The 13,459-nt window shown below is 47.3% G+C and overlaps 4 protein-coding genes across 4 annotated transcripts; 3 read left to right on the forward strand and 1 right to left on the reverse strand.

Moving 5' to 3' along the window:
* Positions 1 to 3,122: 3,122 nt before the first annotated feature.
* Positions 3,123 to 3,754, forward strand: EDB93DRAFT_1256904 (uncharacterized protein; the record flags this gene model as incomplete). The annotated part of the gene is made up of 3 exons (XM_041454018.1): positions 3,123 to 3,245; positions 3,312 to 3,375; positions 3,441 to 3,754. 3 exons carry the CDS (start codon positions 3,123 to 3,125, stop codon positions 3,752 to 3,754), a joined length of 501 nt encoding a protein of 166 aa, XP_041301140.1.
* A 690-nt stretch (positions 3,755 to 4,444) lies between these two features.
* Positions 4,445 to 7,624, reverse strand: EDB93DRAFT_1186221 (P-loop containing nucleoside triphosphate hydrolase protein). Its single transcript, XM_041450810.1, has 14 exons — positions 7,270 to 7,624; positions 7,112 to 7,202; positions 6,962 to 7,060; positions 6,794 to 6,904; positions 6,623 to 6,726; positions 6,435 to 6,547; positions 6,223 to 6,374; positions 6,040 to 6,173; positions 5,934 to 5,986; positions 5,559 to 5,881; positions 5,266 to 5,501; positions 5,104 to 5,208; positions 4,973 to 5,050; positions 4,445 to 4,854 (listed from the first exon to the last, which is right to left on the reverse strand). Exons 1-14 carry the CDS (start codon positions 7,431 to 7,433, stop codon positions 4,545 to 4,547), a joined length of 2,073 nt encoding a protein of 690 aa, XP_041301141.1. The 5' UTR covers positions 7,434 to 7,624; the 3' UTR covers positions 4,445 to 4,544.
* Positions 7,625 to 8,382: 758 nt separating this feature from the next.
* Positions 8,383 to 12,332, forward strand: EDB93DRAFT_1269935 (thiamine diphosphate-binding protein; the record flags this gene model as incomplete). Its single annotated transcript, XM_041454308.1, has 9 exons — positions 8,383 to 8,811; positions 8,861 to 9,110; positions 9,162 to 10,998; positions 11,051 to 11,066; positions 11,116 to 11,320; positions 11,371 to 11,471; positions 11,522 to 11,572; positions 11,620 to 11,760; positions 11,813 to 12,332. The coding sequence occupies 9 exons, from the start codon at positions 8,383 to 8,385 to the stop codon at positions 11,861 to 11,863; spliced, it is 3,081 nt and encodes a 1,026-aa protein (XP_041301142.1). The 3' UTR covers positions 11,864 to 12,332.
* Positions 12,333 to 12,500: 168 nt separating this feature from the next.
* EDB93DRAFT_1269939 (uncharacterized protein) lies at positions 12,501 to 13,084 on the forward strand (the record flags this gene model as incomplete). The annotated part of the gene is made up of 1 exon (XM_041454309.1): positions 12,501 to 13,084. The coding sequence occupies exon 1, from the start codon at positions 12,605 to 12,607 to the stop codon at positions 13,082 to 13,084; it is 480 nt and encodes a 159-aa protein (XP_041301143.1). The 5' UTR covers positions 12,501 to 12,604.
* Between the last annotated feature and the right edge of the window lie 375 nt (positions 13,085 to 13,459).

A 13,459-nucleotide genomic window follows, 5' to 3' on the forward strand; every position in this document is an offset into this window, starting at 1 on the left:
ATGGTTTGAAACCAAGGTATGGGTTGACTAGTCTGAGGACTAAGCTAACAGACTTTATCTTTTGAGGGTCACCTAGTATTCATGTCCATGCATGATTCCCACATCATGCAGGACAGCGTCCCCTATGCCCAGTTCCCTTTCTAGATCTATGACCTGTTGCGCAGTCGCACATGTCACTTATATTTAGCTCTGCAGTTGCACGGTCATGCCCCTGCGCGTTTCACTTCTTATTTCGATCTTTGACTCACTTTCTTATCTGCACGTTCAAGATCACTCGTGTATCACCTCGAATGTGCCTTCCTTTTATGGTCTTACCCTGTATCAGTTCCTTCTTCTGGCAGTACGAGTTATCACCCACTAATATGCTTCCTGTCCTCTATATAAACTCGCTACCATGTACCATATTCCTTAACTTGAATCTACTTGGTTCTTGACCTCCTACTCTCACCAGAGTGATCCCTTCTGCCTCGCCAGCAGTCTATATTCTATCCTCTTATCTGCTCCTCGCGGATAAGTCTTTAGTCTCAATCTTTACTCGTCGACTTCGTCAATGAGCAAAGCCCCTGTTAACTAGTCGGACTTCTGTCCTTCTAATTAACGATGATCTTACGATTAACCTTCGGGTGTCGTAAGCCTTGGCCGATATAGCTTATTGTCTAGCACCCGCTTGACATAAGCTACCCGATTTGGACATAGGCGTCAAATCTTACTTGCCGAAGCCTCGCCAAGTAAGACCCCTAACCTTGGGCTAGCCCAAGGACGTCCTCGACCGTTGACGACACACACTCTGTTTGAGCATCGCCAACAGATACCATCCAAGTCGTAACACAATGAAGCCACAGTACAGAAATTTTGGGATGGAAGGCCAGAAGGATTTAGGTTGTGAAGACAGCAATGATTGTGTGAAGTGACATCACCACAGCATATTTCGACACACCGATGTTCTTCATTCATGATAATGACCTTGTCTCTATCATAGCAATGAAGCACCGGTGTGGGAAGTGTTACTGTTGGTCATTTTGGGGACAAGACCACATAAGACCTAAAAACTTTGCAACAGACAAGAGAAACACAAATGCAAAGCATGACTCACTGTTGTGAACTTGCGAGCTCAGGTACTGCGTTGTAGAGCCTCACATCTCCACAGGCACTTCCCTCCAAATTCTCCCACTTTCCTTACAAACTCCAGCTCTAATCCATAGGATACGTTTTGCGCATTAGCACACTTATATTTTATTTTGCAGGTTTCGTGTGCGGGCTCGTGCACTTCGCACATCCACCTTTGCATTGTCCGCGCACCTGTCCGTCTGTCCATCCCATGTCCTTAGATGTTCATTGGTGCATTTTCCCATCATATTCCCTTTTCATTTAAGTTTCCATCGCTAATACTCAGCTCTGCGCTTCGCGCATAACCGAGACCCTGTTACATACACCACATACTATTTTTAGCCTGTTCAGCTCATCACATCGGACCTGCGCGCCTAGTGCTGCTTAGCTACTTTACTTACACCCCTCTATTACTTATGTACTTGGTCGATTTTCCGCCCACTTTCTCTGTGTTTTAGATACAAGGAATTTTACTTGTTGTTTGCAAGTTACTATCTAAAGTCGTGCGCATCGGTTTTCCACCTTCGCATTAGCATCAGCCAACCTTAGTTGGGGGTGTTAACACTCGTCTCACCTCATATTTCCTTTGCCTATCTCACTCATTCCTACTTCGCCGTCGCTCGCGCACGTTATCTTTGCATCACACACCTCGCCTTTCACCTTTTGCACTCGCGCATCCGCCTTTCGCATATCGCATCGTTCCTGCCTTGCGCTTTGCGCGTTACTTAGCCTTAGTACTTTATTAGTTGTTTGGTGTCCCTCTTTTTACAAAGGAAGGTTTCCCTTTACTCAGTTAGCTGCCCTTGGGTCAATGATTATACTCGTGCCCGGGTCTATCTGTGTTTGCTTAGCTTAGCACCAACTTTCCCCACAGTTTAGATTCCTCATCTTCAGCGTCATAGAGGCATGATGTCTGTCACAAGTGAAGCAATATAACTGGTACCAGGCGAAATACATGAGGTGTTTGTTGAAAGGTAAGATAAACACAGATGCAAAGCATGACTCACTGTTGTGAACTTGCAAGTCCAGGTACTGAGTCATAGAGGTACCATATCTGCACAATGCTCCGACCTCTTTGGCGTGTTTTGCAAGTAGATACAATCATCAAGTTGTGGAACATGACAGAAGGCTGTAAGAAGATTTGAAGCAAGTTATATATTGGCGGTCGCTTGCTTTGAGGTACCTGTGAGGTGTTTGAGGAGTCTACAAGATCTTCATATATTTCGGGCTAGAAAGGGTAGAATGGTTCGAATTGTGAGGATGACAATAATTGCGTAAGATTACAATTTAGCACTGACACTACATATGCTTACAGTGCTACACCCAGTTTCAAATCATTGATAAATATTGTCGTGACCGTGAACTCTTTGAACTTAATCAAAATTGTATGCTTTTCGTGCTGTGTAAAATATACCTCTTTGAGTGAGGGTCAACTAAGAATTGTACAACACATACGATTCTGCAGTTACCGTCTGGGTGCAACACAGACTCATATATCTTGCCCTCGAGCAGGCTACATCCACATCATCATCACCCTAAGCAAGTGAAAAATATTCAGTGAAGGGTGAATGATATCTGTCTGTGTTCCTGCCAGCCTTCCTGGGGATGTCGCTAAAGTTTATTTCACTTCAGCACATTGCAACCTCCCCCCTTGACCCTCTCAGTACCGGTCTGTACTGAAATTCATGAACCTGTACCTGCTCTTTTTATCTTACATCCATCCAAACCTAAAAGGTTCTGAAACAAATAATGTTGTTAGGCTGGTGTGTTTTAGTGATGCGGAGGTTCGGTTCTGAACCGCGGTTCGAACCGGACCTTTCGTGGACTGGTCCACGGTCCAGTTCAACGTTCAGAGTATAGGCTGAACTGGACCGATGGTCCAGTCCAGCGTTCAGCATTCCTTGAACGCATTGAACGCATCCGAACGTGTCCGAACCTTTTTGAACTGCTTCCATTTTAGGCTACTCACACATACGAGATGACATCACCCACACATGCAATACACTGAACATGACATGATTACTCGCAACTTTTTCACTTGGAATCCGATTCACAAGGACCATGCCACACTGGCAAGGTCCGTGAAGGTTTGTTTGCCTACCACTAACCCAAACATTACAAAGGAAGAACCTGATAAGGTATGGAGACTTTGGTTAATTTGGTTTAGTGCTAATGTATTTGTTAATGGATCGTTTTTTTTCTAGGGTAGCTACATGAATTGTTCGGCACTCATGAACTTGATGGAAGTTAAAATGGATCAAATTCAAGGTAAGCTCAACTCTCTTCAAGCTTTCCCCCTCACAACATGGCTGACCAGTGTGGTCTGGGTGCAGATGGAACTCTCCTCGATGCCAGTCAAATCCGATGGTACAACGATCCCGACGACGATACTCCACTGCCTGTGCTTCCTGCTCAGGCATGTCGCTCGACTTGTATCCCATGCCCTGCACCCAAGCTTGTTGACCCCAACAACGCTGTCTTGCACAAATGCAAGGCTAGCAGGTCAGTGGTCACGAGTGAGGGCTCTGAGGAGGAAAGTGACTGTGAAGGAGACCAGGATAACGGGGTAACTACGGATGCAGCTACTGACATGGATCATGAGACAGATATCGACGGCATCACCCCCTCCGAGTCTGCTTCACAGTAGTGTACCAGTACTCCTTACTACTAGCTATAGTACAATCGAGTATATTTACAATGTGTTCGATGTTCGAACGCTGAACCGGACGTGAACCGGACGCCATGAATGCGTTCATGGCGTCCGGTTCAGCGTTCGCAAAATTTGTTGCTGAACCGGACCAATCGGACTTCCGCAACACTAGTGTGTTTATACATTCGTCTTTCCTCGATAAAACCAAATATTCCCATGTGAAAGTAGTCAGCAGATATACGAAGATTGTTGCGATGCTCTACTATATATTACTTTGGATATCTTTCTCATCTGTTCACCGGTTCTCTGATGCAACGTCCAGCCAGCTGAGCGGTAGCGCTGCTCGGTTCCTTCACTCGTTTTTTTCTCCTTACTGCTACGACTTAGAGTTCGTTGTTCATTAATCTCCTCACTCGCTCGAATAAATATTCTTTATACCCGCCCACCACTCCCTTTATTTCGTTTGATAACACCGTAGTTTTACAACTACCAGTTAGTTTAATCATAGGCACATTGTCACAATTTTACTGTTTGCTTTTCTATCATATCTCGAAGAGTCATACGACATGATCGAATTCGTAATCAGGTGTCCCGCCCTCCCAGCGGCTCCATCTGCTTGCGTCCCTTTCCGAGCTGACGCTCGGCCCAGCCCAACTCATTAGATCGTGTCGCTAACTCTCGCCCGTCGAAGCTGGACTATGGGTAGTCACCCAATGGTCAGGTGGGAAGATAAATTATAACAGAACGGTCATATATGACATTGCAACACTATACAACTAACAACAGCTCACACATCTCCCTCGGCTTTCATCTCACACTTCACCCTCTTCTGTGGGGTCTCAGACATAGCCATAGCCTGCACAATATCCTCCTCGACTTTGAACCTCTTCAGTGGGTTTGCAGATGCACTCGGCTCGCCTTCCAGCATCTGATGGATCCCGTTCATCAGCATATCCTCTTCATCCTCGTCTCCACTCATGACCTTCTTGCCCGCCGCAGTGCGCTTTCCAGCCTTCGTCTTCTTTGCCTTTCTGGGCTTCTTCGGAGAAGGGACAAATGTGGTGCCATTCTTGACTGCCCACTCGATCTCGATGACTCTGTTGTATGCATTCCGCCATGCAGAGACAAGAAAAGGCAAGCAAAGAAATACGTCAGAATTATCGTTTTGACCCGGATGCCATACAAAGGAAAACATGAATAACGAAAAGTATCCACCTCTCTTTCAACTTGACGTTATCTGGGACATATGACTCAGCTTTGCGGTATAGGTCGAGCGCTACTTGGAGATCGCCCCTGTTAACGTCATTAGGCAGACGCATAGTGCATGTCGGGATGCGGGCACATACTTTTCGGAATGAGCGCGGGCTAGCATCACGTACGCACGTCCGGTTTTCTTTCGCGAAGCAGGTGAAAGCACATCTGCTAGCTGAAGTTCTTTAGTCCCGCGTTCGCTGTAAGTCAGTCAGTGCCAGTGCTGTGGTATAACCTCGCTGGTAGAGTAGACGTACTACTTTTCTTCCAACTCTTCGAGCCTCGCACGAAGTTCATTATCCAGATCCCGATGCCGGTCCATAAGCGGGGTAAGCACACCAGTCGGAAGTTTTCGATCTTCTTCTTTCAACTTTTCTTGTTCCCTCTCTCTTTGAAGATTCAACTGAAATGCAATATTTTCCTTCTCCTGTCGTTCAAGGTCTTCGCGTTCCTTGAGACGGCGTGCAACTTCAACTTCGACGGCTCTTGCGATCTATCGATTGGTATTTAGCAACGTATAGGATAATTTATAATAGGAGCATTTGCGCACCCGCTCATCAATTTCCTTATCTGTCAACTGCATCATCCCTGAGCTAACGCTTGTCTCTGCTGTCTCGCTAATAATTGCAGGCACTCCCGAAGGACGATGTCCCTTCTGAACACCAAATATGCCAATACCACTAGCGCGTGGTACACGAGATCTGCCTTGACCTGCACCAGCGAGGCTTAGTCTGGGTGCGACACGGGCAATGCTGTGACGTGGGCCACGTGATGGACCTGCGACAGCTTCCAAAGGCTGGAGTACGGCGGGTGCAAGTTTCGGAGGTGGTGGTAGGACTGCTGCAAAGTGGGGTTTGGGCTGGGGTCGCATATCTACATAGCGTTAAGTTCTCATAAATTACGCGAGATTTGGCCAGCAACCCACCGCGCTCGTTGACCACCGGTCTGTTCTCGACGTTCTTTGTCCGCACTGCGAAGCTGAAGGCAGTTATGAGCGAGGCAAAGGTCTAATCATACGAACGCCAACTCACTTCAACGTGTTCAGTGTATCCTGCCTAAATTTCGTTCCAGGAGCAAGATTACAAATGAGCAATCCCACAGAATTCCCGCCGAGGGCGTCTTGGAGGATTCGCGTGAGCTTGGAATTGCGATATGGTATTCGAGACTGCGCATGTCGTCAGCTTATAAGCCCCTAAACTGACCAAAAGACGCACAGCCCCCTGGTTCAATGCATGTACAACCTGCCCGAGGACACTCAGGCTCTTATTGATGGCCGCGCTCTCAGCCATCCGTGTGGGGTCATTTCCAGTTAACTTGTTGTTTTCTGAACCAGCCAGATCGACAAGGTTAATCTTTCCTGTCAATGCTAGAAAGATATAGTATATCAATTGCGTAGGGAAGTTGTGAGGTCACGATTGGTTCTTACATCTCTCTGCAGAAGAATCAGTCATAGTTACCTCCAGTGTTAACATAGCATGTGAACGAGACGAAGAACGGTTAAGATTCGTTGCTCCCACTGAACGTTGCTTTGACGCTTGGCTGCACTCAAATGTAAGCAGATGCGTGCTTGGGTGCTACCCGCGATGACGCAAGTGACCAGAATAAAGCACATACGAATAAGTTGCAGTGAATTCCTCGACTGAGGCTATTGGTACGGAACTCAAGTTTGCAACAAAGACTTGGCCTACATCATTCTCTCGTACTGGAAGTTTTGGAGCCTGCACATCCCAGGACATCGGTCAGCAACTTTACCATGGGAGAATGATCAATAAAATTGAAGCATACCGTCTCCCGATCAACTAACAAGTCATAACATTCATCTTTATATATCTCCATATACGATACTGCGAGTTCGACGTTAGACCTTAGTAACGCTGCTTTCTGTTCGAACATGGCCTGTCACAGTGGCATTGGCAATCATTTAACGTGGAAAATGCAGTGTAGTATACGCACCTCGACAACTCTTGGAATCACACCAGGGCATGCTTTTGTTCCTTGCATTGTGTGTGTCTTGCCAGAGGACGTTACGCCGTATGCAAAGATTGTTACGGTCTATGACCATTGATATAATAAGAATTTCGAATAAAAAATTCGAGGACATACGACACCACTGTATACAACGTCAATGAGCGGTCTCACATCCTGCTCAAAGATCTCCTCTTGTGTAGAATCTTGGTCGTAACAACTGGTAAATCTAGTTAAATGGTAAGTCACTGTATATAACACCTAAAACATGCTATAATTGAAAACACTGCACGCACGGAAAGCGAAAGACTTGCGTCACATCCCGTGGGTTGGGCACACAAATCCACGACGGTCCTTCTCCGTCTTCGTCGTGGGTTATCTGTATTCCTTGGTCGTCAATCTCGTGCTCTATGCGAGGTCGCAGGCGCGCGGCGATCTTAATCTTGTGTGTGCCAGACATGTGCTTCAAAGATGTGGGTCAATTTAAAGAGGACTTGAGGACTTTGATTGCAAAGAATTGTTGCCAATGGTACAGAAAAGGATGTCAACCATAACGCGTTTACACGTGATTATCACGTGATTGACAGGTCCCGGTCCTAAGCTGCCGACACTAGACTGCGAGGAGAGGCGTGCTCAATTCTTACGATGTCAAGTTCAAGGTGTGTCAAGTCCCACCGTGCCTTGAGCCAAACAACATAGCCGACCGGCGAGACCCCATTTGGGTTGCCGAAGCCAAGCTTACTCCGCCTTATCAACAACCATCGTGCAACACAGTTATGCAGCGACAACGAGATTTTCGTGACCTCTTAACTGCCTCATCGTCTATGTTAGGTATCTCGCAGCGCGATCGTCTTGAACTCGAGCACTTCATTTTTCCTGATAACGACAATGGTGACCACTGTCATCACACTGCTGCATCTTTCACAAGAACAAGCACAGTGCTTCAAATATTCGCAAGTCATCATGTGCAGCGGCCATGTGCTGGTGGTTGTGACCAATGTATGGCATGTTGTATTGTTGTGGAACATGACCTGCAGCATTATTATAAGTCCTCTGCCGAGCACCATTGATGTCTTGTAAGGCATTATATATATGCCCTGCGAAGAATTAATAGGGTTGTATACTATGTCCCGTGCTGGATAGCTCATCACTGGTCAGTGGACCACAGTGAAGTTTCTATGTTCAAACTTAGTCCATTGGTGTGACGGCGTCTTTGCTTTGGTGGTTTCGGCAACCCAAATGGGGTCTCGCCGGTCGGCTATGTTGTTTGGCTCAAGGCACGGTGGGACTTGACACACCTTGAACTTGACATCGTAAGAATTGAGCACGCCTGAGCTGGGAGTCAAACGTCAAGCCGGACAGAGTCGGGAGCCGGGTTCTGGTGATGATCGGCAATTTCCGGGTAGGGTATGGTAGCGGTAGTACCAAAGCTTACGTCTTTCCCCGTCTCCCTTGCTACTGCTGTCGACATTGTCGTCTTTAAAATGATTCCGCGTACTACAATACGGCGTTTTCCAAGTGTCTTCAGCGCTACTGGGGGTGCTCGCTTCACTCCAACAATTGGGCAGCGGACTTTAGCCACTCCCGCAACACCACCTTCTCCGAATGACCCCTTCGCAAACGGCACAAATGCTTACTACGCGGAGGAAATGTACAGACATTGGAAACAAGATCCAAAGTCTGTCCACTCTTCTTGGAACGCTTACTTCTCTGGTATGGAGCACGGTCTCCCCAGCGCCAAAGCATTCCAGCCACCTCCAGGCCTAATCACACCCCCTGCGGATGGTGCCCCTGCCCTATATGCCGGCGGAGGCTCTGAGCTTGATGACCATCTGAAGGTGTGGCTTCTGCTCTCTTTTGTGGTACTAGATAGCTGATCCCTTGTAGGTTCAACTACTTGTGCGGGCTTATCAAGTTCGTGGCCACCATGTCGCCGAACTGGACCCCCTCGGCATTCTAGATGCTGATCTCGCAGATGTTAACCCTCCCGAACTTGAACTAAGCCGGTATGGATTCACTGAGCGTGACTTGGACAAGCAGATCGCTCTTGGACCAGGTATTCTCCCTCATTTTGCGACAGAGGACCGGAAATCAATGAGTTTGAGGGAGATCATTGCACTTCTCAAGCGGATATACTGTGAGTCATCTTTTTATATTTACCTGATCAAAATCCTCATTTTCTCTGTAGGTGGCGCTGTGGGCATTCAGTATGTTCACATCCCAGACAAAGAGCAATGCGATTGGATCAGAGAGCGTGTCGAAATTCCAAAGCCTTGGAACTATACAGTGGAGGAGAAACGCATGATTCTTGATCGTCTTATCTGGTCAGAGTCGTTCGAGAAATTTATTGCAAGCAAGTACCCGAACGAAAAACGTTTCGGTCTGGAAGGCTGTGAGGCGTTGATTCCCGGCATGAAGGCGCTCATCGACCGATCCGTCGATCATGGTGTCAAGCATGTCACGATTGGCATGCCTCATCGTGGTCGTCTTAATGTTCTTGGCAACGTCATTCGCAAACCCATTGAAGCCATTCTGAACGAGTTTATGGGTACTGATGTCGATAACCCAGCGGGCGACGTCAAATATCATTTGGGTGCAAACTATGTTCGCCCAACACCATCTGGCAAGAAGGTCTCTTTGTCACTTGTTGCCAACCCTTCGCATCTAGAAGCCGAGGATCCTGTTGTCCTGGGCAAGACATATGCCATACAGAACGTTGAGGGTGATGAGTCCACTCACAACACTGCAATGGGTGTACTGCTGCACGGTGATGCCGCATTCGCTGGACAAGGAATCGTCTATGAAACCATGGGCTTCCACAACTTACCCAACTATGGTACTGGTGGGACTATCCATCTCATTGTGAACAACCAGATCGGTTTCACTACCGACCCTCGTTTCGCGCGTTCCACTCCTTACCCTTCCGACATAGCCAAGTCCATAGATGCCCCAATCTTCCACGTGAATGGTGACAACGTTGAAGCTGTCAACTTTGTCTGTCAACTTGCGGCTGATTATCGTGCAAAGTATAAACGTGATGTTGTCATCGACATTGTTTGCTACCGTCGTTACGGCCATAATGAGACGGATCAGCCCCATTTTACTCAACCCCGGATGTACCAGGCGATTGAAAAGCAACCAACACCACTTACCCAATACACGAAGTTCTTGGTCGGCCGTGGTACCTTTACTGAGAAGGATATCGAGGAGCATAAGAAGTGGGTCTGGGGGATGCTGGAGAAGGCAGCCGCTGCGGCAAAGGACTACGTTCCAACCAGTAAGGAATGGCTATCCGCATCTTGGCAGGGTTTCCCCTCGCCTCGACAATTGGCAGAAGAGACGCTGCCAACCCGTGCGACAGGTTCTGATGAAGAAACTCTCAAGCGTATTGGAAAGGCCATTTCGTCATATCCTCCTGGTTTCACCCCGCATCGCAACCTTGCTCGTATCCTGGGCGCGCGTGGCAAGACAGTCGAAGAAGGTCAAAACATCGATTGGTCTACAGCTGAGGCTCTCGCATTTGGCTCTCTCGCACTCGAAAAGATACACGTGCGCGTCTCCGGTCAGGATGTGGAGAGAGGTACATTCTCTCAACGGCACGCTGTCATTCACGATCAGAAAAATGAACAGCAATATATCCCTCTGAATGATCTCGGTTCAAATCAAGCTCGCTTTGTTGTATGCAACTCGTCGTTATCCGAATACGGCACTCTTGGATTCGAATTAGGCTATTCGTTAGTTTCACCAAGCTCTCTCACTATGTGGGAGGCGCAGTTTGGCGACTTCGCCAATAACGCCCAGTGCATCATTGATCAATTCATCGCCTCTGGCGAACGGAAATGGTTACAGCGCTCCGGCCTTGTTATGAGCTTGCCACACGGATACGATGGTCAAGGTCCCGAACATTCAAGTGGAAGGATTGAGCGCTTCCTCCAACTTTGCGATGACCACCCCAACGTTTTCCCTACACCGGAGAAAGTTGAGAGACAACACCAAGATTGCAATATGCAAGTTGTGTATCCGACGTACGTATCTTTCTAACCCTCATGACGAAACTGATTTGATAGGCCGCCTTAGTACCCCCGCTAATTATGTAAGTTCTGCCCTTCGGCTTCGTGAGTATCTCACTGAGTTTCTTGTAGTTCCATGTTCTTCGTCGTCAAATCCACCGCGACTTCCGCAAACCACTCATTATCTTCTTTTCGAAATCACTTTTGCGCCATACAAATGCTCGTTCGGATCTTTCGGAGATGATCGGCGACACTCATTTCGAACGCTACATTCCTGATTTCCATCCCGAACACTTAGTGCCTGCTGAGGAAGTGAGACGTCACATCCTCTGCACCGGTATGCTGTACTGTTTGTTTAGTTGTCGAGTGAACTCAACATAGGATTAGGTCAAGTATACCAAACCCTCATCCAGGAGCGTGATGCCAAGGGCATCAAAGATGTGGTCATCAGCCGAATTGAGCAGATCTCGCCCTTCCCCTACGACCTCGTGAGTCAGTTTCGTTTGATCGTCTACAGTGTTTTTACTGACATTTGCAGATCACTCCTCATCTTGACAAGTATCCCAATGCAGATATACTTTGGTGTCAGGTAGACCTTTGTGTCAACTGCCAGTATTCCATCTAACTTGTATGTAGGAGGAACCATTGAATAATGGGGCGTGGACTTATGTTGGACCTCGTATTCTGACTGCCGCCAATGAGACGCAGTACCATAAAGGTAAATATCCGTACTACGCAGGAAGGCAGCCGACGGGCTCTGTCGCTACGGGTAGCAAAGTGAGTAGTTCGGTCTTTGATTGTTTATAAGCGCTCTAACCCACGCGAATAGGCTCAGCACAAGAAAGAGATCGAGGAGTTCTTGGGCGCTGCCTTTGCCTAATAGTGTACGATGCTCAGCGACAATAATATATACATATTATAGCGGCGTGCAAACACTGGTACCCTCTTTTGACTTGCTGGTGGATCTTGGCCATGGAGGCATCACAGTCATCTATCTCAAGTGTGTTTTCAGGACTAAAAGATTACTGCTAGCGATCAGGTCAGGCAACATTCACCGAGATCTAAAGTCGTTGGTATGTTCGTATGGGGCACCACGGATGTTTAAACATGCTCAAGACTATCTTGCCAACTGCCGTTCTGGTGTTCTGGCAAACCGCAGTTGGTGTTCTGAGTGATCCAAGGCACGAGGTGGCGCAGAATTGAGTCTACGCTTGAGTAAGCAATGTGGCGTAACACTCCTTTGCCTCACCCACATCAGTAGTCGATGTTCCAGTCATTTATCAATACCTATTATTCTTTACACTATCTCTTTCTATCTTGCTTTCCAATGTGCATCACAATGCCCCTCCTGGCAGAAGATCTGAACTTTGCAATCCTTCCAGACTTTGAATCAGAATAATTTGAGGAAGCTTGTGCCCAACTTGTCAATGACACAATTGACAACCATGTAGCAGCTGAGCTCTTAGCCAACCTCTGGCGCATTCAGAATGATGCAGACAAACATTGCTGGGCAACCAGACTAAAAGAAGACGCTTGAGCTGCAGAAGCTGAACACAGACAAGCAGAAGAAGCAGAAGCTCAAAAAGAAAGAACTCGCCTAGATGAGCAAGAAGCCACTGTAATGGAAGAGCACAAAAAGAATAAATCTAAGTATGCTCCAATCCGTGACATCGATGTTCCATCTGACCCCATCATTCTCCCTTGTCAATATGCCACTCGCAAGATGAAATCTGGCGAGTACTGCAAACTATTCTACTTCACTAATAGCAGATTGGAAGAGGCCTCTCACATAGCTTTCACAGCCGACGAAGATGCCCTTGTCATGCTCCCCATGGCTGATGGCCTCCACAAATGGATTCCAGCAGGAGCAGCCAGAGACCCTAAAGTCCAGATAGTAAAGGACGAGAACCTCACCTGGGAGCAGTTTAATGAGGCAGCCCCACATATGATCACCCTGATGAAAGAAAATGACTGGCCAGAAGACAGGATGAACATGCACATCACCTTCTGGTCGGCTCTACAAAACCATCAATGGTGTCATGATTTTGACATCCACAAAAAAAGAGCCATCCTGCTTTACCAAGCACAGCAAAGGAGGTGATGGCACCCAGCGGTCGTTCAGCTAGCTGGAGTTTGGCTAGTATCAATCAAGATCTCTTGAACGAAGCCCATAAGACAATCATCAATTAATTCAGATACCAGCAGTTATCAATCCAGGTACACACCCAACACATCTCAGGAACTTAAGCTTATAGAATTTCCCCTTCTACCTAACTCTTACATCTTGCAATCATCGCAACCCCCTACCCTACAAATTGTTTGGCATAACATCCAAACTACCCAGACATCACATTCTGAAAATGCCACACCTATGGCTACTTCTCCTGGGCCAATCACAGTTCCAAACCAATCTCTTCTTGGCCATCATATGCCCCCCCCCCCCCCCTGAATTGTCCCTCCCCAACTGGGCTATCAC

Source organism: Suillus bovinus, assembly GCF_016758785.1.
Source record: "Suillus bovinus strain UH-Sbo-P2 chromosome Unknown EDB93scaffold_143, whole genome shotgun sequence".
Lineage (NCBI taxonomy): Eukaryota > Fungi > Basidiomycota > Agaricomycetes > Boletales > Suillaceae > Suillus > Suillus bovinus.

Excerpts from the sequence above, each read along its gene's own strand:
- EDB93DRAFT_1186221 (XM_041450810.1), bottom strand. The coding sequence starts at position 7,433 with ATGTCTGGCACACACAAGATTAAGATCGCCGCGCGCCTGCGACCTCGC. Across the intron at positions 5,987-6,039 it reads GATACACTGAACACGTTGAA|CTTCGCAGTGCGGACAAAGA; the intron begins GTGAGTTGGCGT and ends AACTGCCTTCAG. Across the intron at positions 5,051-5,103 it reads GCCCGCGCTCATTCCGAAAA|GGGCGATCTCCAAGTAGCGC; the intron begins GTATGTGCCCGC and ends TGACGTTAACAG.